Here is a 25,446-nt window from a genome sequence, read left to right on the forward strand (position 1 = left end):
CTGGCCACTCCAATTTTTCAATAATAACCTCTTGAAGGTACTCTTATACGCTTCGTACGACATGCGGACGTGCGTTAAAGTGTATTAGTAGCAATCTTTCATCACTGATAAACCTGTTATAGGGCTGAACATGTTTTTGGAGAATTTCCTCGACGTACCTGATCAAATTTAAGTCATTACTTACGATAAATAACACCACACGAGCATCCAAACTTATACCTCCCTATACCGTTATTGACTCTCCATGGAAAATCGCCGTTTGAGTTGTGGTGATGGATGAAAACCTCTCTTATCGTCTCCGCTATACTGACTCTTGGCTATCAGAAGCTCGTAAAGTGCCTCGTCACTCATCTGTGAACACCACACGAGCGCACTGGCTGTGGGTCCAGTTTTCATGTTCTCGCGCAAAACGAAGACGTGCTTCTCTGTGATGTCTGAGGAGTTCTGTACGGCGTGCTGGTCTGCAAACATTCAAATTAACTTCCTTCATTAGTCTTCTCACTGATTGCTCACCCAAATTTATTGTCCTGGTGTTTTGGAGCCGGTGGCGTATCTCAAAAACTTTCAGAAAGCCATTTCTGAGTATCTCTTGACCAATAAACCGGTCTTCTCGAGCTGATGTGCACCTCACGCTTCCACTTCCTGGTCTGCACGTGTAGCTGCCAGTCTCCTGCTATCTTTTCCATGCATAGTCCATAGCTGAACGTCGTACTTACTGTACATTAGGTACTTTATGTTGTGGCAGTCTTTGGTCTAATACTGTGATGGCCTGTGCAGGCTGTTGAGATGCTAACGGCATTTTTTATTGTTTGCTATGATCATTGACTACAGCACAACAATAACAATATCTTAAAAAGGCATAACCGATATCGAAAAAAGTTTAAAACGAACAATTCGTAACTTCGGCTTAACCGCACAAATCACAAATTTCGACTAACTCTTAAAAAGTGGTAAAAGATTATTCTCAAACTTAATGATTTCTTGACATAAAATTAAAGAAATAATATGTTAACATATCTGTATACAAAAAAATCGTGAAAAGCACTTCAAACATTTTTTATCGGCAAATTTGTAAGTGGCCAAGATTCCGTGCCGGTGAGTGTAGTATATTTCTTACTCTGTACTCGATTGTACTCTAGTCAGTTAATAATAAGCTATTGCATAGCTGGAACCGAATCGAGAAATTCCGTAACGAAAAAACCTCACGCTCCCCACTCCGACGGGCGGAGGTGTGGCTTGAAGGCATAGCATGCATAGCTTTACCGCGGCAGTCCCCGAGTGCTACACGTCGTTTTTTTTATCTGTATCGTTGGCGCACTGTTATCCTCAGAGGTTATCTGTTATCTGTCTAATTCTGTCTTATTGACAGTTGACACTTGACAGGCGTAAACACAACTAAGGAAAAACGCTGTGGAAAAACGTTATATCCGTGATGAACGTTTAATTTTCAATTTCTAATATTTATGCCGATGTAACTAATTCAAAAAAATAATAAGAAGTAAAATGGTTATTAAGCTCGTGAAGGTAGATTCTACGGATGCTACTAAAATAACTCTCTCCATTGGAACCCATTTATTTGGAAGGGGCAAACTTTTGAACGTAGTAAGTTTATTTTAATTTTCCCTATAATGAAAAAGAAAATACGGGAGAGAAATAAAAGTATTTAATATCTAAAAACGTTTTATTCTATACTAGCTGCTCCGCGTGGTTTCACCCCCGTGGCCCCATTCCTGTTGGTCGTAGCGTGATGATAATATTATACCTATTATAGCCTTTAACCTTCATCGATAAATGAGCTATCTAACACCGAAAGAATTTTTCAAATCGGACCTGTGATTAGCGCGTTCAAACAAACTCTTCAGCATTATAATATTAGTATAGATGTTATTAATCTACCATTGTTAAAATATTGCAATGTATTATATTTTTACGACGTTTACTTATAGACAAGTTATTACTTGTTTCTTACGGAAAAACCCATGTTTAATTGCAGGAAGATAAAAGAGTATCTAGAAAACATGGTGAACTTCAAGTTAAAGAGGATAAACTCATTGTAAAGGCAGTAAGTAATCATCTCGTTAATAAGGCAAATAACACTTACAAAGAAAAAAACTAGTTTGATTGCTTTTTATTTTTAATGTTGAATTAGGATATTTTATATTTTCAGCATAACTAAATTTACTCATATTAGAGTATATTAATTATAAAATAGATTTCATTTAAATTATCAAAAATACAAGGAAGTTGAAACATCTTTTTTTTTTTTTTTTTTACTTAGGATAGGGAAGCGCTTGACCACAATCTCGCCTGATGGAAAGCTGAGATGCGGTCTAAGATGGTACACGCTTCCCTAGTAGGTACCGGTTCACTCTTCGTTTGAAGACCCCCATATTGTACTCGTCGGGGAACACAGATTCAGGAAGCGCGTTCCAGTCCCTTGCGGTTCGAATGAAGAATGTAGAATCGAACCGCTTAGTCCGGGTACATGGAACGTCCACCATATGGCGATGCCTAGAATCTGTGCGCCTCGACGATCGATGGAAGAACGGGGATGGCGGAACAAGTTCGTGAAGTTCCGCAGCGCACTCACCAAAGTGTATCCGGTAAAAAACCGATAAGCTGGCCACTCTGCGACGATGAGCGAGGCTCTGGAGTTTTTTGCCTACTAGCTCATCGTCGTTTATGAGCCTCTTGGCACGCCTCTCTATCGCCTCAAGCGCCTCCAGCTGGTACTTGGCGGAACCGTCCCAGAGGTGAGAGCAGTATTCCATGCACGATCGGACTTGTGCTTGATAAAGGTTGAGCAACTGTCCCGGGCTGAAATACTGTCTCACCTTCGCCAGAATTCCAAGCTTTTTTGAGGCTACTTGGGCTTTGGATTCTATATAGGAACCAAAGTTCAGAGTAGGCGTCAAGGTGATGCCAAGAAGCTCGAGGTGGTTGGTTATCGGTACGGATACACCCTGGAAAGTCGGAGTCAGATGGAATGGACTCCGTTTAGCGGAGAATAGACACGCCTGGGTCTTAGTAGCATTGAACTTGACCAGATTGGCATCGCCCCAGTCGGAGACCGCCTGTAAGGACAAGTTCATGCGATCGACCATCGCCTCCCGTAGAGACTGGATTTGTGCCATACTGGCTCGCGCGCTGGATACATATCTCTCCACAATAGTGCTATCGTCTGCGTACCCATAGATACCGGGTTTCAGCAGATCGTTGATGTGTAGCAAGAAGAGTGTTGCGGAGAGAACTGATCCCTGAGGGACCCCGGCATTGATAGCCATTAGGTCGGACGAGCAGCCATCAACGACTACTCGTAACGACCGGTCTCTCAGAAAATCTGAGATCCAGGCGCAGAAACCGGTAGGCAGACCGTAGGATGGAAGCTTGCCCATTAGGCTATCATGCCAGACCCTATCGAAGGCCTTTGAGATATCAAGGGAGACAGCAAGTGCTTCACCATGATTCTCTATGGCCTCGCTCCAGACGTAGGTGGCGTACGCTAGAAGATCCCCAGTGGACCGGTTTCGGCGGAACCCGTATTGTCGGTCACTGAGAAGGTCGTTCGCTTCTAGGTGTGCCAGGAGCCTACTGTTTAGTACACGTTCCATAGTCTTACAGAGTATGGACGTGACTGAAATTGGCCTATAGTTGGAGGGGTCGGCACGACTGCCTTTTTTGGGCACGGGCTGCACGTTGGCAAGTTTCCAAGATTTCGGTACTATTCCAGTCGTCATCGAGAGGCGAAAGAGGCGTGTCAGAACAGGAGCAAGTTCAGGCGCACAGGTTTTTAGTACTATGGCTGGAATTCCATCAGGGCCACTGGCTTTATTCACGTCAAGATTCCGCAGCGTTTTAAGCACCTCAGTCTGACGGATGCGAATTTCCGGCATATTCACCTCGCATCCAGGTAGACTGGGAGGTTTCGCATTTGCGGGATCAAGACGAGAATTTTCCGCGAAAAGAGAAGCAAAAAGGTTCGCTTTCTCTACGGCGGTGTGAGCCAGCGACCCATCCGGTTTCAGCAGTGGAGGAAGTGAGGGGCGGCAGAAATTCGATTCAACCGTCTTAGCCAGGGACCAAAACGCTTTGCTACCAGAGGGGTAAGAAGCTAGTTTGTTCCCTATACGGCTGACGTGGTCAAATCGAGCTTTCCGTAGAGCCTTTTTGCAGGACTTGGCGGCCCGGTTGAAGGCTTTCTTCTTGTCTGACACGTCCTTGGCCTTGCGGTGTCGAGCATCAACCCATGCCAGATATGCTTCATGCTTTAGCGCTTCAGCGCGTCTGCAATCGGCTCTGAACCAGGGCTGAGCTTTGCCGGACATGGCCACGTCCGAGAATGGGATAAAGTACTCCATTCCCTGTCGCAGCACATCTGTCACAGCATCCGCGCAGGTCGAAGGATCATCAGAAGAAAAGCAGACAGGCCGCCAGGGATAAGACGCAAAGAAGGAACGCATCTCATCCCAATCTGCTGACTTGTATCGCCACACGCGCCGAGAGCCCTTAGGACTGGGATCGGGCGGCGAGTAGACAGATACAGATTTCACCAGACAGTGATCGGAGCTGCCAAGCGGCGAAGAAATCGCCACCGAGTAACGGTCTGGATCTGTTGTCAGCAGAAGGTCCAAGCAATTGGCTGTGTGGCTCTCAACATCAGGAACCCGCGTCGCTCCTTGGACCAGCTGGGTGAGATTTAATGCAATGGAGAGTTTACGCATCTCTCTCCCAGCTAGGTCAGTGCACTGGTATGGGTATAGCCACTCCTGGTGGTGGGCATTAAAATCCCCCAGTAACACAAGCTGAGCGGAAGGGTATTTGTGTTGAGCAGCATCCGCCACCTCACTAAGGTACTCTGTGAGCCTGATCGTCTCCTGGTCTCCGCTGTGCGCCCGGTAGACACAGGAATAGAGAAGTTTCTCTGGGCCTGTGTCCACCAGCATCCATAACACTGAAAAATGGGGGTCTTCAAGATACCGGAGACGCCGACAACAGATGTCATCTCGGACGTACGCGCACACACCTGACCGAGCCTTAAAATTATGCTCCAGGGTGTAGCCGGGATAGGACAGGTACGCCAAGTCAGACGGACATCTTATCTGCGTCTCCGTGAGGAACAAGATACACGGTTTATGAGTCTCAAGGTGGAAGTGGACTGCAGCGAGATTAGAGTGGAGACCTCTGATGTTAGTTAGGTCCACTTTCAGCGAGAGGGAGTGCTGCCGCTGTGCAACTTTATTCCTGTATCTTGCCTTGTTCATAGTTGTTTTAGAAGAGAGTGAAGTAGGTATGAAGACGGCAGTGAGTCGAGGCGCTTAACACCAGGACCAGAGACACACACTTAGTTGCCGCACTATTGGGGACTAGTCTGGAGACTGCGGGGACGCCCGAGCCCCCCCAAGTTGTCCATAGGGCCCTCTCATCCCTCTCATCTTATTAAAAATCTTATCAAAAAAAACTTCCTCACGATTTCCTTTCAATGTTACAGCTACACCAAAACCCTTGCTTCTACAAAAAAGACAAAAGCGATGTACAGGTATTAAAATGTGATTGTGAAATTGAGTTATTCCATGGTGATAGATTTGGTTTACTGCCAGACTCGCTTTGGTTTGAAGTTATTAGCTTTCCAACAAATGAAGAAGCTGCTATTGAAAATGAAGCTATAAGTGAACAGGAAAATACAGAAAAATACGATGAAACTGCGAATGGAACAGTGTGTAACGAACAACCAGAATCACCAGATATTGACTTACGTAAGTTTAAAAGCTTTGTTACTTTATGCATGTTAAACAAACTATGGCCGTAAATTTTAAGATTATGTATAGATCTCTTCATTTTTCTATTTAAATCGGTACTTGACATGCAAAAAAACTTTCTTACCTATGTAATTTATTCCTTAGATATCGAAATATTTAATTTGTAAGCACTTCTAGATCATATTCAATTGAATCAGTATATAAATTTATTGCAATTCTTACCAAAATAGTAAAAATCTTGACCTAGTTAACAGAATTTTATGTATTGTGTTATAGAACAAGTTAATTTTGTCAATGAAACAACGGACGATACAGAACAGACAAAGAGTAATGAAGACTCAAATACCACTGAAGATATAAATAACAAAAATAATGACACATCTGCAGACACTAATAGTAAAGAGAAAGACATTTCTGAGGAAGACACAAATACTAAAGAAAAAGACACTTCCGCGGAAGACATGAACAAAGAAAATGACACTTCAGTGGAAGACCCACAAGTAACTGAACAAATGCAAGACGCACCAGCTGTTGAAACAGGACGGGAAACTTCAGAAACAGGTATTGTATGTTTTGGCAAATTAATTGTTGGATTAACAAAAAAAAAATTAATCATTTCAATATATGGCGCGCGGTGTGTCCCTTAGACACATAAAACTGAAAGAATAGAATAAATTCGATTGCTCTGGCGGGCCACGAGTGGCTGAGTTGGTCAGGCATCCGCCCCGGAATGGCGCGAAAGGATGCGGGTTCGAGTCCCGCCTCGTAATCGAATTTTTTCTATTCTTTATAAATTTATATAAAAAAAATTGTTAGTAAAAAATGGTTTACTGAAAATTACGTCAGGTAAGTAATTGAAGCAATTATGTGTTGCAGCCAAGTGGTTAAATCAGTTGTTCCATGAGCCTAGCCTAGAGCGTTAAACAGCACTGTCGATATTGCATATTGCTTGATTGCAAATTAAATCAGAATTAAGCTGTTTCTTAAATCTTATGGCGACATATTCATATCTATAAAACTAGCATTGATAAGATTTGTTTGTATAATAAATCTTGTTATTCGCATAGACACAGAAGAACCAAAATCACCACAAAAGCGGAGTCATAGTCCTGAAGAGGATAACGCGAAAAGAGTCAAATTGGAGCCATCTGATGTGAAACAGGAACCAGATGTTACACCAGGCACAAGTGATAGTGGGGTGAATATATTACAGTATATAATGTGTAATTTATTACTTTTAGTTTTAAGGAATAAATAAATAGTGTATGAATCTGCATGTATCTCGGGTGCTGCTCATATAAAATCTATGTAATAACAAATAATCGCCTCATGTGTTGTTAAACATAAAACTCGAGAATGGCTCGAACCATCATCAGTTTATTTTCCTTTTTTGTAAGCCACAAGGAAGAAGATAACACGAAAAGAAGGGGCAGAACAACGTCTGCTGGAGCAGCTATATACATAATATAATATTTTTCTGTTCTTTGAATGTCTCCAATACTCTGCACGCCACGTAATATCATGAAATAGCTAATTATTGCTATAGGAAAATCAAAATATTTTTTTTTTATATTATTAAAGATGAAAGCAATCTACTTAAATACTTATTTTATTGTATAACATCAACATGTTTTAATTACAGAATGCAAGTGCAAGCAATAATGCCTTGCCGCCATCACCACAGAAGCTACAGAACAATCTTAGAGAGAGATGTTATTATGGGGCAAGATGTTACAGGTAATAATAATAACTATTTCATTTTTATTTAATAGAACAAAAAAAATATTTTGGTATGTCTAGTGACATACACCATCAATATGATCTTCGATATCTTTTACGAGAACAAGTGCACTCACAATTTTGTGTTAGGGGCACAAAAAATTTAAAATATGTAAAACAATGTAAAGGATAAAATAATATGAAGTAAATAAAATTAATTCATAATATTATATATGAGGAAGTTCTAAAAGGAAATCTCCATAAGTATCTAAATAAACTTAGGGTATCATTTAAGCTATCACCAATTTAATTAGTTTTGTGTTTCTTAAATAATAGGGTTTGTCCTCAAAATAGTAGATCTGTCACCAAAATGTAGTCACCAAACAATGCAAAATCAGTTCCACAATAAATCACCTAAAATCCTGAGATATAAGGTCTAGTACCAAATAAATGTTTTTGTATGTATTATAATAGGTGTGTCCTAATAAGCATTTAAGCAAACTAATTTAAAGAGATCACCAATAAATCATATTATGTTACTAGAAAATTTGCACTAAGTTCAAATAAAAAATTAGGGTTGTCATCATCGTTTCAACCAAAAGATTCTGCTACTTAACTAGACTCCCAAGGTTCTAAATTTCCACTGTTAGTATAAATTATATTTAAATAAAATGTTAAGCAGAGTAGTAAATAAAACAATTAAAGTCAAAATAATCAATATTTATTGTTTAAAATAATTACCACTGAACAATCAGCGCTGGTTTAAAATAGCTGGCTTATGACTAGCAGAATAGTAGATAAAACACTTAATTAAAGTTAAAATAATCAATATTTATTCTTAAAAATAATAACCATTGAATAATCATTTGGTCATCATTGGTCAATTTTTAAAGCGCGCCAATTTGTCTCCGCCCCTTTGATCATTTTTTCATTAAAATTATAAATTGATGTATTAAATTGGTAAAGAATACTATTAATTTAATATCTGAACGAAATAAAATATTACTACTGTATTGGTGACAAAATATCAAATAAAAAGGTGTCGCAGTCAGGGATCGATAATCGATTTATTTGGTGACAGATCTACCATTCTGAGCACATAGCTATTATTTAAATAACAAAATTGTTATTATAAGAACGAAGTTTATATTCATGTAATGCAATATAAATTTTATTGGTTATCGATCTCTTATTTTACACATATATTAACATTAATTTGATAATTCATACCTGGGAACAATTTTTGTTTATCTGAGAACGAAAATATTTCGTGGTGATAGATCTATTTATTAGGGTGATACAACTTGATGACAAATATAAATTTTGGTGACAGAAAATATAGTTCCCATAAACTTATACCTAAATAATTAAATAAAATACTTAAAATACGGCAATATTACATTGCCCTCTAATACAATAGTAATACAATTTGTATGAATGTAGAAAAATTTAGAATGTTATATTTGACATTTCAGACGCAACCCGCTCCACATGGCCCAATTCAGTCACCCCAAAGACCCAGACTGGGGCACCGGGGACAAAGGGGTATGTCCCTACGGGGCCAGTTGTTGTAAACCAGACCAGAAACACTGGGACACACATAACCATCCGCCGGGAGTTTGCCGGCCGGTTAATCAAGGAGGTAATTATAAAGAATATTTATGTGAATTTATGGTAATATTTGTTGAGCCACAGACCACACTCCACAGTTGAACAGTAATGTTGTTGGAAAGTTTATTTAAATGCTGACATAGCATTTCAAAATGCATAATGCATTATCAACTTTGCAACATGTTGCCAGAGACTTCAAATTTTTACTGTGGGTTTTTAATTGTATACCTAACCACATAAACCTAACTTAAGATTTGTATGTTGATGTCTCTAGTGCAATACTGTGAAAACCACTATTATACACAATTTATGGTTGTTTCGTTTTACGCGAATATTTAAAAATTAAATACTTCAAAAGATTTTAAACAATTATCTAAAGAAAATATTTTGATTTTCATTCTAAGTTTGCAATATGTATTTAGTTTTTGTAATTCCCACCTGTTTTCTACTTATTTTAATATAGATCAGTAAATAGCTATTAGATATTTGGGCATTTACAACGTTGTTACCGTTGACGTTTTTATTTCCAGTATGCATACAAAGAAACGGGAAAAACATATACATTAGAGCGAATACAGTCAATATATACGACGACCATATAGAGGCGGAAGATTCCGACGGGGACAGTGTCGATATAGACTATGAATACTAACAAATTACATAAAAACTAAAGATTAACAACAACCACAATTATGTAAAATTATAATTATGACATGGCAAAATCAAGAAAAATCTAAAAAATTAAATAATTGTCTGGCAGGTCGGAAGAAAAATAAGAAACGCAGATATAGTTCAAGTGAGGATAGCGATGGGAATGTTCAGAATTTGATTGTAACTGGGAAAAGGAAAAGGAAAACGTTACAACGGAATGTGCCCAGTTCTGAGTCTGAGGAGACAGACCCGTGGGGATCTGATGCCACTGATGAATGGCAGCCAGAGAGTGATGTTTAAGTTTATCTGTTACCTCTTTTATTGATTGAAATAAATTATATTTTAGTACAAGATTGTTTTATTCATTCTACTCTTTCTACTTATATCTAGGTATATAATTATAAACCGTATATATTGTACAGACTATAGAGTAAACACATTGGTAAACACTACACTATAAGTCTTTAACTAGACTTTTTAATTTATACAGTATATCTGATAATATGTTTCGGATATGATAAATCATTTCTTTCATATAGGTACATTCTCAAGTAATTTCAAAGACTCTGTTTTCTCTTATGAATTATTTTTTGTTCAGAATTGAAATATTAAATGACTGAATTATTAACAACAAAACTTGTGCCCTTGTGGGATACCTTAACATAAATTATGTTGTCTATTATTTTTCAAGTTGTTAAACAAATAGACTGAGATATTTACTGATAAGTGATAACTAATTGTCTAATTCACAACGAATTGCAGCCACAGTAAAAGATCCACATGGCGATATTCGTGTTCTAATTAAAAAGACGCGTTTTGACAATCAAAGAAAGGCAATGTTTGTGTCATGGCTGATAGTACGACTGGCTCGCTTCTTTTACTATTATTTTAATTACTTATTATTTTTTTGCTCTTTGAGTGTTTGAGCGTAAATCTTAATATGTAGCTACCTATCTTCTCTTAATATATATAAATCTCGTGTCACAATGTTTGTCCTCAATGGACTCCTAAACCACTTAACCGATTGTAATAAAATTCGCACACCGTGTGCAGTTCGATCCAATTTGAGAGATAGGATAGGTTTTATCCCGGAAATCCCTCGGGAACGGGAACTATGCGGGTTTTTCTTTGAAAACGCGGGCGAAGCCGCGGGCGGAAAGCTAGTATACTTATAAGTAAATGGTCACATTGTTTGCTATGCTAAGAACTATGTTCAGGGTGAACCAATTTTAATAACGTTTTGTTTATTACAATTTCAATAAAAAATGGGATGATTCCGGTTGGGGTAGCCGGTAAAAAATGATAGTAGAAAATATTGTCAATACATCTTAAAATATAAATTCAATAATTTCAAGAGACAAAATAAAACAGCATATAGGTAATTAAGAAAACTTTAATAAAATCCCTCATCATCCGAATGGTTATGTTCCCACTCAGGCTGGTTAGTGAGTAACAACGTGGGGGGTGCTTCGCCCCCGCGCACCCGAAGCGCGTACACTGCTGACTCCACTTTGAACACATTGCTCCGTGTTACAGACAACTTACGAGCTAATTCTTTGCCGGATCCAAATAAACCTGAAATGGTAATTAATTATATTAAAAAAAGTTGATTTATGTAGATATACAGTAAAATAACAATTTTACTATAAAATTGAGCTAAGATAATACATATACAGATTTTTTTGTTTGTCTGCACTGTTCCAAAACTACCGGACTGATTTTTTAAATGACTCTACCATTGGAAACCTTGATTAATTTACCAAGTTACTAATGCAAGTATTAAAATTAACACAAAAAAAGAAACATGTAGTGTTAGGTTAAATATTATGAGATTGACGAAACATGTCTCAAGATTAATAGATTTCTATTTTATTATTAAATCTTACCAATATATCCGGTATAAAGATCTCTCACAGCCTGACACGAGTCAAAGCACTCCTCACTATCTCCACTAGAAATGCTATTGATGGCCTTCCTCATCAACTCCCCGGTTAGATCAGCCAAACCCAACATATAATCTAGTTGCGGTAACATTGTCATCACACTTCTATCCTCAACTTCATACACCAATTCCTTTTGTACTTCTGGCCATGTGGCAAGTAACTTTTTCTCCATAAAAGAACAAAATGTACGTGCTTCGATAAACTCCTGAAAACCAGCGGTAATTGCGCGGGAATGTAAGTACGCGGGACTGTTTTCTAGCTCTAAACCAATGCTTTTGAATGGGCCCTGGATAAGTTTTTGGATACGCTCATTTGCTTCGCTTATCGCTTTCTCAGTGGATTCTTTTCTAGAATAAAAATGAACATTTGTTATTATTTATGATGAAAGATTGATGTAATTTGTTTAAAGCTTAAGAATTCGGGCCCAAATTCGTATTGTAGATTTTAGTTTTTTAACTAAATTACTTACGTGATAGACGAATGTAAAAGAAATATAATTCTTTTGCTTTCAATTGTGATATCCCGAGAGAGTTTTACTAATCTTTCATGTCTGTCCTGACGATCGTTCAGCTTTTGAGCGGCCGACTTAAACATTTGTAAAACGGGACTATCATCGGGTAAGGAAATAGCTGCCTCTCTAGCCACAGAAGACAGAGTATGGTGATTTTTATTTCTGTTACCGCGGAATCTTCCTGTAATGTTATTGGATTTATGTGATCAATTATTATTGAATTTAGTTTGGTAAATACAAAAAAAGTACTATAAACATACCTCCACGTCCTGACATTTTTACTTATTTGTTATTGATATGAATAATGAAATATTATTTTACAAGTTCTGCATGCGCTTTTTAAATTGTAAGATGTAGAAAAATTGTTTTGACCCGTAGACTGAGAAACATAGACAAAGGTACTCTGTAACCGCGACTGAGACAAAGATAGTTTGTCAATGTATAAGTTGAATGTTGCCACAGTATCCGAGCTCCCGGATGTTTTGGAAAGGGTAAATATTTTTAGGAGCAATTAAATAAAACCAGTTATGAGATTTTTCTTTTGTCTATAGAATCAATTTAGTAGATACAAAAAATATAAGCAGATTGATTATTGATGACGAAACACATTTCTTACTTTTTCATTGGCTTGTTCATATTTTACAATATTTAGTGAGAATCCAATCTTTTCTACCACTTCGATCCATTAATTACGTAGGTCTGGATCATCTGGAAACAAATCGATAAACATAGGTTAATAATAATTAATGCTCGCAGGTAGTTCAGGTTCTCTAAAATTATAAGTGTAATTTTATGTCAATCACAATTATTACTATGAGAAATAATAAATTAAAATATGTTTTCGATGCCGAAGTCTTCCCGAAACACTGGGTTATTATGGGATATCATATTCATTTACTTTCGAGTTTCGCCATATTGTCAAATCAATATTTTTTTATTGATGATCGGGGTATTATTTTTCCCGACACTGGCAACACTTACTTGTTGATGTTTATAGGTTATTGAATGTAAAAATCGATATTACGCTAATATTTTCCTTGTTTTAACGCGACTTGTTGTTACTTTAGGCTAAAGTATAAATAATCATCACTGAGAAACTATAAATAAGGACAATAAAGTCGTACTTACGCGTGAAAAGACACACCGGCAATTTTCTTCTCACTATCGCTTATACATGCAATAACACGACAACGCACCATTCTATTTACTTCGATGTCTATATTAAGATAATTTCACCGTCTTTTCAATGTACTCGTATCGATTTTTTACTAAATAATATCCAAAATTCGAACACCAAGCACGATGAAGGCACGAACTGTCAAAGTTTGTTTCGCAACTCAAGTTGCGGATCTTGAAAAACAGGTTACTGCGGCTCTACACTCGCCCGCGAACCGCGGGCGCGGTTCTCAGTTATACATCCTTCCTCTATGGGCGCGGTTCGCGCATTGACACGCCGCGATAAATATAGCCCTCCACACTCGCGACCTTTCGCAATTTCGCATTAACGTTCGCGCATTTGACTAAAATGGACGTGGAAGTTGCTGCTGCTCTGACATTGTGCGCTTTAGCGAATTACAATTATGCATTTATAAAGTCCAAAAAACAAGTTAAGGAGAATTTATAAATGAGAATATTGCAACGTAGTGATTGTTAAATAAAAGGTCCGAGAAAATATGATGAGCGGTTTTATTGAACAACGAACAATGAATAATAATGCAATCGTACAAGTGTCAAAGAATCAAAGTGACAACAGATAATATATGAAATGAAAACTATTTATTATCTATGTTTATACTTCACATCTCCCTTTCTTTGTAAACAAACTAAACAACCATAAGGAAGCGCGGGAAACTTCGAATGAAGCGGGTGTAATTTTTCTTGGCTGAGTTTAATAATTAATTTTTATATGATCAGTGGAGTTTGGTTTTGTATATATAGTTTATAATTGTATATATTTTATTAATTGTGTATAGTTAGTGTTTATTTAGGTAAGTTTTTGTATATATTTAATTTATAGTATGTAAAAAGTTAAATTTCGTGAGGTAAGGTTCGGTCTGATTGTTCTATGAACGATCCTCCGGATCCTGTTCCCCCAGGACTGGTTACCCCCGGTCCTGAGGTAGCTAGTTACATTACTATCCCAAATGTTACAAATACATGCCTAGATCTGAATTTGGAGAGTACTCCAAAGAAACGTCGCTATAGAAAGCATGCAAAAGATTCAAATGAATCAATGATCACTGAAAATATTGTTGTTGGTGATAAACTAAATAGATCAATTAATGATAATCCTAAATTACATGACTCTGTTACTTTACAAGATAGTCGGTATGAATATGTACCTTCGGATTCCTACCCTTATATTGTTCATGTCCAGAGAACTGAAACATCACCCGGTGATGGCTCCACACTGCATCCCATTACTTTTGGAAGGTTTTTAAAGAACTATAACATTAAAAACATTGTATCTGGTAGCATTAAAAAAATAGGTAGAAACCGTTGCATTGTTGCTTTCACAACAGCACAGGATGCTAATGAGTTCATCAAAAATAAAAATTTGAGTAGTTTTAATCTTAGTGCAAAAATTCCGTCATTCAATATTACCAGAATTGGAATTGTTAAAGGCATACCATCCGAGTGGTCCCCCGAGGAAGTAAAAGAATATGTGTCCACCCCAGTAGGCTGTGGTAAAATAATTAAGGTCCGAAGGATAAATTATAAAGTTAATGTTAATGGTACTATTTCTTGGAAACCTACACAATCAGTCGTTATAACATTTGATGGACAAGTTCTCCCTGAGCGTGTCTATGTTTGTTATAACTCTTTGCCAGTAAACTTATATATTTTCCCTACTATCCAATGTTATCAGTGTTGTAGATATGGTCACACTAAAAATATATGCCGATCCAAACCTAGGTGTTACAAGTGTGGTCAAGACCACACAGGCGACTCTTGTACGGTAGAAGAAGATTGTGCGTCATGCTTATTATGTTCTGGTTTCCATTATGCTTCTAACAAAATCTGTCCTGAGTATAAACGGCAAAAAGATATCAAAATATGTATGGCTCAAAAAAATATTTCTTATGGTGAGGCAAGCAAATTTTACCCACAAATCACAAAATCATATGGCGAAGTATTGATGGCACCCTCTTCTAATTCAACCCCAAACAGAGTAAGTGTTAATAATACAAATTCTTCATACAAAAAAACTTTTCATTTAAAACCTAAATTGCTTCCTAAGTCTATAAAGGGTTATGACAAAGTTGCTCATAATGATATTATTAGACAAGCTCAGATTCCTACGCCTGAAAATGGCTGCGGATATCAAGTGGTCCATAATGAAACCGAAACATCTCAGATTATGGATATTATAACTTCTTTAATAAACACTTTATTAAAAAATAAAACATTAAAACCGTCCAACGTTGCCACTTTGTATAAGTTAATTGATAGCATAAGTAATAATAATGGATTCCAAAATAATACAGTGGAACTGCAGGAGCATAATTCCTAAGAAATCGGATTTAATTCATATTATAAATAAGCATGATCCTATTATAATCGCTCTTAACGAGACTTGGCTAAAACCAAATCTCAATTTTAGAATTCCAGGTTATGTTTGTGTTCGTGATGACAGAATTGATGGGTATGGTGGTGCTGCCATACTCATCAAAAAATCTATACAATTTAAACGTTTAGTATTACCAGCTCACAATAATAAATACTTAAATAACGTTGGAATTAATCTAAAAAATAGTCTCTCTATCATTTCAATTTATATATCATATAACACTGCTTCTACGTTTACCTATATACAAAATTTAATTAGCTCTATTTCTACCCCTTTGTTGATACTGGGTGATTTTAATGCCCATCATCAATACTGGGGAAGTAGTATTACGAATAGTAGCGGCGTACAACTTTTAGATATCTTTGACAAGTACAATTTATGCATGCTCAATACAGGTGAGCGAACAAGACGTACACGAGCGAATGAAATTTTTAGTGCGGTAGATCTCTCTCTTTGCTCTCCAGGATTAGCATCATATATTTCTTGGTGTCCGCTAGAAACTTCATTTGGTAGTGATCATTTTCCCCTGTTAATGACCATTCCCATAGGAAACAATATACATAATATAAGCATAAAGCCTCGTTTGAGGTATAAGCTCCATAATGCAGACTGGAATAAGTTTAAAGAAGAGGTTGATCTCCAAGTTAAAGAGTTACCTGAGATTAATGCAAGCAATGAAGAGTCTTGTTCTGTACATTTAGCTAAGATCTTGATTGATGCAGCTGATAAAACTTTACCACACAAATCTATGCATCCTTCGAAAATTCCAAGCCCTCCTTGGTGGGATGAAGAATGTAGTAATGCTGTTAAAGAAAGAAAGCGCATTGAAAAAATATATGCTAACGACATGTCCGAAATAAATTTTGAACTTCTTTCACAAACTATCAATTCCACCAGATCACTGCTTAAAAAGAAGAAACGCGAAGGATGGAAATCTTTTTGCTCATCTTTAGCGCCCGAAACATGCTCCAGAGAAGTATGGAAAAATATTAGACGCTTCCGATCATCTTTCAAAGAACAGACATCAATAATGTCAAAGGAATTAGCGAGTAATTTTATGGACAATTTAGCCCCGTCTACAGCAAGAGAGTTTATTCAATTAAAGCCTCCTATTATCTGCCCTATGGACCATAATTATGGCTCCCTATTAGCTTCTCCGTTTATACTTGATGAACTTAAAGGTGTTTTATCATCTGTTAAAGATTCTGCTCCTGGTTTGGATGGAATTCCGTATTCTTTTCTATCACATCTTTCTGAAAATTGCTTAAACTATTATCTTGATCTTATTAATTCCATCATGATTTCTGGGAATGTTCCGCTGTCTTGGAAATCTCAAGAAATCATTCCAATTTTAAAACCAAATAAATCTCCAACTGCAGTGTCTTCATACAGACCCGTTGCTTTGTCGTCTGTATTAACTAAAATTTCAGAACATTTAATCAAAAATCGTTTGGAGTGGTTCTTAGAACACAACAAAATCCTTTCAAAGACACAATTCGGCTTTCGTAAGTCGAAAAGTGCTATTGACAACATCAGCATCCTAACTACGGATATAAATTTAGCTTTTTCAAATGATCAACAAGTTATTGCCGCGTTTCTAGACATTCGTTCGGCATATGACAACGTAGTCATCTCAATACTCCAGAATAAACTTTATAAAATGAACATCCCTGCTTTATTGGTTAATTTCATTATAAATATATTAAAAGAAAGACATGTGGTTTGTAATGTTGACGACACAGTTAGTATTGTCCGTACTATCAGTAAAGGTCTTCCACAAGGGTCAGTTCTAAGTCCTATTCTATATAATGTTTATAGTTATGACCTAGAAAATGTATTTAGTAGTTATGTTAATGTCCTGCAATATGCTGATGATTTGGTATTGTACACTGTTGATTCAAAATTAGAGACGGCCAGTATTTTGTTAAATAATGGTCTTGCTGGTCTTAATCGATGGATGGATCAAAATGGTTTGGATATTTCTATTGATAAGAGCGTTGCGGTAGTGTTTACAAAAAAACGAATAGTTCCTAGGGTTTGTGTCACTTATAATAATAAACAAATTCCAATTCAAAATCATGCAAAATTTTTAGGTATTATCTTAGATAGTAAAATGACAGGTACTTTTCACATCGACTACATTTGTACAAAATGTGAAAATATTTTAAATATGTTACGATGTCTTTCTGGGGTTTGGTGGGGTGCACATCCTTCTTGTTTGAAATTAGTATATAATGCCTTGCTTCGTAGTATACTAGACTACGGAATGTTTTTATTAGAAAGTGGAAATATGACTGCTCTTCACAAGTTGGATAAAATTCAAGCTAAAGCCCTCCGGATTGTTTTAGGTGCTATGAAATCGAGTCCCATAAACGCCCTTCAGGTTGAATGTGGAGATCCTCCACTGAAGATCAGAAGGCAATATTTATCTGATAGATTTTTGTTCCGTATAGTACAATTCACCAACCATCCATTAATAAACAAGTTAAAAATGTTAAACGATCGAATACGTACGTCTTCATTCTGGAAAAATAAATCTATACCATGCTTAATTGTAAGTTACCGTAAATTCATTTCAATGTCAACCAATATTTTTCAGTCCCCAGTTTTACCGCTTTTTGCTTATAACTACCAGAGCCTTTTGATCAAACCAATAATAAAGTACAATATAGGAATCAGTAAGCATGATAATATTATAGATTCAAATGTTAACTTTAGATTTAATGTTGATAAGGAGTGGCGTAATTGGCATCATATTTTTACTGATGCATCTAAATCATCAACTGATAGTTGTGTTGGAGTTGGTATATTTCACGTTCAATATAAGATTACACAAAAGATCAAGCTACCGCCGGAGTCTTCAGTCTTTACTGGAGAGTGCTTTGGGCTCCTAAAAGCATTAGAATATATTAAATTAATGAAGCTACCTAAATCAGTAATTTTTTCTGATTCAATGAGTTCTCTGCAATGCTTAGATAAATATTCTTTTTATAATAAACCATTTTACCCTATTATTTTTCAAATCAAAAATAAGTTACATGAATGCATTAATCTAGGTTACCTGGTAACTTTTGCTTGGATCCCGAGCCATCGTGGAATCCAAGGAAATGATAGGGCAGATAGCTTGGCCAAGGATGCGGTGCAGTGTGGAGATATGTTTCCATACATGAACTATTCTCATGATCTGCTAACATTACCGAAGCGATATCTCTTTGAAACGTGGAATACGGTCTGGGCAGATACTGGGCAATGTAAGGGAAGGAATTTTTATAAAATCCAACCGACAATCCCAATAAAGCCTTGGTTTGTTGGTGTTGAAGCAAATAAATTGGTTATATCTTCAATAAGTCGCATGAGAATTGGACATATGTGTATTCCTAGTCATTTAGCCAGAATTGGTGTGTTAAATACTGAAGTTTGTGAGTGTGGGGAGGGCGAGGGAAATATAGACCACATATTTTTCTCTTGCTCTCTATACGACCATTCTTCCTTTTATAATTCCTTAATATCCTCAAATGTTCCTCTTCCTACTCGTATGTCCTATCTATTTATGTACCCTAAAAAATATCTGAGTAATATATCTAATTTTATATGTAGCAATAATATCAAATTGTAATGTTCATTAATTTCCATTTATTATATTTAATTTATGTAAAAATGTATTAATATAATGTAAGTATTAATTATTTTTTTCATAAACTCTTTTGATCACCTTGCTATCGTCCTACCCTATTTTCCCGTGTATGGTTTCCCTACCTTTTAACTTGACACTGGCAAATGGTTATCTTATTGCCATAAAGAAGAAAAAAAAAAAAAAAAAAAAACAACCATAACAAACCAAACTTTTTTTTTTTTTTTTTTTTTTTTTTTTTTTTTTTTTTTTTTAATATATGTATACACTATGAATGAACATTTTTATTTAAAGTATTAAATTTCTTTATTTTTACTTATCCAGTAATTAAAAAATTATATCTATCATATGATTATATAACAAGATACATGGCAAAGCATTCAGTTCTAATTAACAATGTTAATGTAAATGATTACTGAACAAGTTCTTATAAAATTATAGTAAACAAGTTATAATTAACTGATACTTAATGTTAATGATTAAGATACATGAAATAGTACTACAGTACTTATTGTTTTTTAACAATATTAGAGATTGAGTTTATTAATAGGTTTTATAGGTCTACCATATCTTGAGACTTGTGGTGCAGTCGCTGGTTGTGTCACCATATTAGAACTCTGTGTATTATTAGAGCTAAGCATCTCTCGCATCTCTGATGGATGTGTAGTTGTTGGGGTTGTTGCAGGAACACCCGGTGATTGAGTTTGAGCTGGCATCTGTTGTACTACTGGTTCTTCTGTGTATTTAGTTTCAGGTACAGCTATTCTGTTGCTGGGAATATCAGCTTGTGTCTTGTGCAAATGACTTAAGTTTCTTCGTAAAATTTGTCCTTTATCTGTTTGTATAATAACAGATCTTGGTAGATTTTTGGGCTTCTCTATTACTCTCGCCCCTTCCCAGTGTTGGTGAGCTACCTTGTGTCTGATTTTATCATTAATTTCCAAATTTACTGGTCTTGTAGTATGTTTATTACTGTAATTGGCCTGTTTCTCTCTTAATGTCTGTAGTTCAGTTGTGACTCCTTGTATGATTTTTGGTTTTAAATATTTGTCACTTACAGGTATTGGTGATCTTGTAATTCTGCTGAAAAGTCGTTGGTTAGGTGAGCCTAATAGGTCATTTCTAGGTGTATTTCTCCAGTTCAGTAACGCAAGCTGCACGTCTGACTTGTCAATGCTGCATTTTTTTAGTATGTTTTTTGCTGTTTGAACTGCTCTTTCAGCAAGTCCATTACCTTGATGGTGATGTGGACTAGATGTGACATGGTTAAATCTCCATTCTTTTTGAAAGGTCTTAAATTCTCTAGACATATATTGTGTTCCATTGTCAGTTTGTAACTCTTCTGGTATACCATGGGTAGAAAACCATCTTTTAAGTTGTTCAATCACTTCATATGACGACTGGCTTTTTAGCTCTTGAAAATCAATATAATATCCAGAGTAGCTGTCACATATAACAAGGTAAGTTTTTCCTTTTAATTCAAATAAATCTGAAGCAATTATTTGCCATGGAAGTGTAGGAAGCTTTTTAACTAAGACTGTGTCTTTAATGTTATCTCTTTGTGTTTGTTCGCAGACGGTGCACCCTTTAACTAGCTTTATGATATCATTATATTGTCCTTTCCAATAAAGAAATTGTCGAGCTCTTCTCAAACAGCTGTGTATACCAAGATGTCCTTGATGAATATTTTTTAACATTTTAGGGATTTGTGATGCCGGAACAACAATCTTATCACCTTTGAATATAATTCCTTTCAGATAGCTCAATTCTTCTTTAAAGTTAAAATAGTGTTGTAGTTCTGTAGGTAGTTCTTTCATGGTTTCAGGAAATCCTTGCTTTATAGTCTTCATTAGTAACTGTAAATGTTGATCTTCTTTAGTAGCCTTAATTAATTCTTCTTTAGCATCTAGAGACATAGGTAGTATAACTGCGATTTTTAAGTTTTCTTCTGGATCATATCTCAAGTTAGACGCATCACAGTCTCGACTAAGGAAGTCTGCTAATGGAATTTCAGTTCCCTTTTTGAATAATACCTTGGGTGAGTATGGTGCTAAGTTAAACATTATTCGTTGAAGTCTTGCGGGGGCTGATTGTATGTTTTTCTTAAATATTGTCTCTAGTGGTTTATGGTCGGATTCTACTGTCAGTTGTTTACCATAAACATATTCATGAAATTTCTTACATCCAAACAGTATGGCGAGCGCTTCTTTTTCTATCTGTGGATAATTCTGTTCAGATTTGGTCAATGCTCTTGCTCCATAGGCTACTGGTTGTCCTTCTTGGAGAAGTGCAGCTCCGAGATTTTTTGAGCTTGCATCTACAGACAATGTTACAGGTTTGTTGACATCATATAGTCTCAATACTGGGGGATTTTGAAGCACTTGTTTTATTTTATCAAGAGCTTTTTCATGATGAATTTCCCATGTAAAGCTTGTATTCTTGTGTAACAGGTCTCTAAGTGGATTTGTCAAATCCGACATGTTAGGGATAAATTTATTGAGATATGTAATCATTCCTAACAGTCTCTGTAACTCGGTTTTATTTGTAGGTTTTTTCATTGCCTGAATAGCTTCTACTTTGCCTGGGTCTGCTTCTAAACCTTTAGCTGAAATAATGTGTCCCAGAAATTTTATCTTGGTTGCTTCAAAGATGCACTTGTCTTTGTTAAGTTTGAAGCCAGATTTCTTTAATATTTCAATGACTTTGTCAACAGTTTTGCGTAGTTCTTCTTTAGTTTTTGCATGTATAAAAATATCATCGATCGATACTCTCACATTTTTTATATTACTGAGTAGATTTGTTAATATTTCTTGGAATATTTCTGGTGCTGATGAAACTCCAAACGGAAGTCTCTTGAAAGAATATCTTCCCCATGGGGTAGCGAATGTTAATATTTTTTGTGTTCTTTCTGATAGTCTAATTTGCCAGAACCCCTTTGTGCAGTCTAATAATGCAAAGAATTTAGAACCTTGAATATCAGCTGAAATTTCTTCTATAGTCGTGAGTGGAAAATGACGTCTGAGGATATTTTTATTGACATCTGATGGATCTATACAGATTCTTATTTTGTCCTTTTGTCTGACAACTACCATAGGACTCACAGCAGGAGTTGGCTCCGTTTCTGGTTTTATGACATCTAACTTTACCATCCTGTCAAGTTCTTGCTTAACTTCGGCTCTTATAGCATGGGGTACTCTTCTTGACGGTTTAATCTCAAGCTTTGGGTTCTCAATTAGGTCAATATCATACACATAATCTTTATAACAGCCTAATCCTTCAAATATATTATCAGTATATTGGCTCACCTTCAATGTTTTGACTCTTGCGACAAGTCCTAATTTTTCACAGGTCTCAAGTCCTAGGATTGGAGAAACTTTTTCTTCAACTACTTTGAATATTATTTTTGTTTCTTCATTCTTTAATTTACATAGTAGCTCTGTTTCACCTAGAACTGCCATCTTGTCTTCTGTGTAGCTTATTAAATTTTTTGTTCGGCTTGGTTTCAAAATTGCCTTTGTTTTGTTCATCAAGTGTCTTGGTAACACATTGCACTCTGCTCCTGTGTCTAGTTTGACTGTAATCCTTAAATTGCCAACTTGTAATTTTTCTGTCCAGTTTTTCTTTTCTCCAGACCTTATAGCGGATATATACACTTCATCTTCGGATTGAGAGCTTTCTTCTACTGCGTTTACTCTATTTTTCTGTTTGTAATTATTATGTTTCATTTTTGTGCGACACATATTAGCAAAATGACCCTGTTTGGAACATTTGGTACAAGATTTGTTAAAAGCTGGGCACTCTCTACTTTTATGGTTAGTACCACATCTTCGGCAGTCAAAAGTCTTGTTTTCGTTAGATCTTTTATTTTTCACAGCAAAAACTTTATTTTTACTATCAAATTCATCTAATTGTTTAGATGCTTGTTCACTAGTTTTGCAGATCGTTATTGCTTTTGTCAAGTCTAAATTTTCTTCCGTTAGTAATTTTTCTCTAACCTGATTTGATCTAATTCCAAAAACGATTTTATCCTTTATCATTTCATCCAGTAAGTTGTTAAATTCGCATTTACTTGCTTGAGTTTTTATTTTGATTAAAAATTCATTAAATACTTCGTCCTCGTTTTGTTCGATCTTAAAGAATACATATCGTTCAAAAGATATGTTCTTTTTCGGCGCGAAATATTCTTTGAATTTATTTTTAATGATTTCAATATCATTTTTTTCCGCGTCGACAAGGTTAAAACTGTTAAATATTTCGATGGCGTCTGGGCCTATGACCGCCATAAAAGTTGCTGCCTGGATTGCGGCTGGTTTTTTGTCTAATTGTATTGCTGTGGCATACCAGTCAAATTGTTGCACCCACCTTGTCCAACACGTTGACTTGTCGGCGTCAATTAATTGTAGGTTAGCTGGCGGCTTTATTCCAGCCACTGCGTCGGATGTCGTCATTTCACAGCTTTCTCATATATTTTCTTATTACATACTTTACAACCGCTTCTGACACCATGCAACGTAGTGATTGTTAAATAAAAGGTCCGAGAAAATATGATGAGCGGTTTTATTGAACAACGAACAATGAATAATAATGCAATCGTACAAGTGTCAAAGAATCAAAGTGACAACAGATAATATATGAAATGAAAACTATTTATTATCTATGTTTATACTTCACAAATATATGAGAATTAATAAAAATATTATACACTAAAATTATGTTTGCTTTTAAAACATAAAATACGTAATTCGGAACAACTGTGAACACAGCGCGAGTGTGGATGCGTTCGCGTTCGCGCTTTGTTCGCGCTTCGCAAACCCTTTGAAGCGGACCAAAAAACCGCCACCGGACGGGGAACGCCGCGAAGCGCGAATGCGATGTCGCGAAACCATCCACACTCGCGCTTCGCGGGCCTTCGCGGCGCGAGTGTGGAGCCGGCATTACACACTAAGGGACAAAAAATTGGGTATTTGTGTCTTTGTCTTATGCATTTGTTATGGTATTTTCGCTCTCTTTCTTGTGTAAGTGAGAAAGGTATCGTCATTGGGTCTATGACCCTTGGGCTACTTGACAGTTGGCGCGTTGTCTTTAGGCTGTGATTCTATGGTTATCTCCATGGAACTATAGCAAGAAGCTTATATCTTATTACACTGGAGATTTCGGTATGAACATTTGACGTGTAACAAGAAAATTGTTGTGTTTTATCACTTTCACACCTAACTTGGTATTGCCACTGTTAATACGAAGTTTTCCCAAGGCTACTATGTATGCCGTAATATTCTGTGCAAAAGGTTAGTTTTTGTACATGAGTTTGTTGATAAATTGCCAACAACGTCATTCAGAAGCATTGTTGGATGAGACAATTATTACTTATGCTAAATAAAATAAGTATCTGGACCAATTATTAAAAAGCGATACTCCCTAATTATGGGTAGTTACCATAATAAAATTGTAGCAACTCTCACTTTGACAATATGGCATAAGTGTCAAAAAAATTGCGTCGCTTCGAATATTTAAGTTAATATTGTTGCGTATTTAATAAATATTTTCCGAATATAAATAATGTATTGCATTGTGAAAAATTGCAGAATTGTTTGGACACCAAATTCTGGCATAGAATTTCACAGGCAAGTGTATATTTACGTTATTTACAATATTCCTCAATACTCCTGCATTTACCTGTTTAGAATCATTTCAATGGCAAAAATTGTAAAATTTTGCATCATTTTAGAAAGCAGTCATGTTAAATTTGTTATTTTCCTAATACTTTATCATTTTTCAACAAGTTTTCAATAAACAAAATTAACAAGTAAGGTAACCATGATGACGAGTTTTTATGGATAGTGAAAAGAATATATTGTAATAACAATATTATGATGAAATTTAGAACACCATTTTCAAGATTTTTACTAGTAATGAAACAACACTTGACATCGGTATTGCACTCACATGTAGTTATAAGATTGTTCGTTTTTACATTGAAATTTATACTTTTTTAACTTACCTCATATTTTTTGTTTTAGGTATTTCAGCTTTCCAAAAAGTAAAATAAAAAGAAA

The 25,446-nt window shown here is 36.0% G+C and overlaps 2 protein-coding genes across 3 annotated transcripts; one reads left to right on the top strand and one right to left on the bottom strand.

Annotated features, from left to right (window-relative positions):
- Positions 1-1,369: 1,369 nt before the first annotated feature.
- LOC123694422 (aprataxin and PNK-like factor) lies at positions 1,370-10,085 on the top strand. Of its 2 annotated transcripts, none has more exons than XM_045639854.1 (8): positions 1,370-1,602; positions 1,994-2,062; positions 5,489-5,753; positions 6,033-6,317; positions 6,824-6,954; positions 7,399-7,493; positions 8,951-9,117; positions 9,847-10,085. In XM_045639854.1, the coding sequence occupies exons 1-8, from the start codon at positions 1,504-1,506 to the stop codon at positions 10,035-10,037; spliced, it is 1,302 nt and encodes a 433-aa protein (XP_045495810.1). In that variant the 5' UTR covers positions 1,370-1,503; the 3' UTR covers positions 10,038-10,085. The 2 variants fall into 2 exon arrangements, with proteins under 2 accessions (XP_045495810.1, XP_045495811.1); XM_045639855.1 differs by having other exon boundaries at positions 9,617-9,930.
- Positions 10,086-11,110: 1,025 nt separating this feature from the next.
- LOC123694177 (translin-associated protein X) lies at positions 11,111-24,488 on the bottom strand. The gene is made up of 5 exons (XM_045639522.1): positions 24,444-24,488; positions 12,452-12,563; positions 12,150-12,372; positions 11,624-12,027; positions 11,111-11,312 (listed from the first exon to the last, which is right to left on the bottom strand). The coding sequence occupies exons 2-5, from the start codon at positions 12,465-12,467 to the stop codon at positions 11,131-11,133; spliced, it is 825 nt and encodes a 274-aa protein (XP_045495478.1). The 5' UTR covers positions 12,468-12,563; positions 24,444-24,488; the 3' UTR covers positions 11,111-11,130.
- Between the last annotated feature and the right edge of the window lie 958 nt (positions 24,489-25,446).

Source organism: Colias croceus, chromosome 9 (assembly GCF_905220415.1).
Source record: "Colias croceus chromosome 9, ilColCroc2.1".
In the NCBI taxonomy this organism is placed as follows: Eukaryota; Metazoa; Arthropoda; class Insecta; order Lepidoptera; family Pieridae; genus Colias; species Colias croceus.

Bases quoted from the DNA above. Each gene is read 5' to 3' on its own strand.
- LOC123694422 (XM_045639854.1), top strand. From the start codon at position 1,504: ATGGTTATTAAGCTCGTGAAGGTAGATTCTACGGATGCTACTAAAATA. The intron at 6,318-6,823 runs GTATTGTATGTT...TTATTCGCATAG, and splicing joins ACGGGAAACTTCAGAAACAG to ACACAGAAGAACCAAAATCA. The intron at 6,955-7,398 runs GTGAATATATTA...TTTTAATTACAG, and splicing joins CAGGCACAAGTGATAGTGGG to AATGCAAGTGCAAGCAATAA.
- LOC123694177 (XM_045639522.1), bottom strand. The intron at 12,028-12,149 runs GTAAGTAATTTA...TTTTTATTCTAG, and splicing joins CTTTTACATTCGTCTATCAC to AAAAGAATCCACTGAGAAAG. The intron at 11,313-11,623 runs GTAAGATTTAAT...TTACCATTTCAG, and splicing joins TCTTTATACCGGATATATTG to GTTTATTTGGATCCGGCAAA.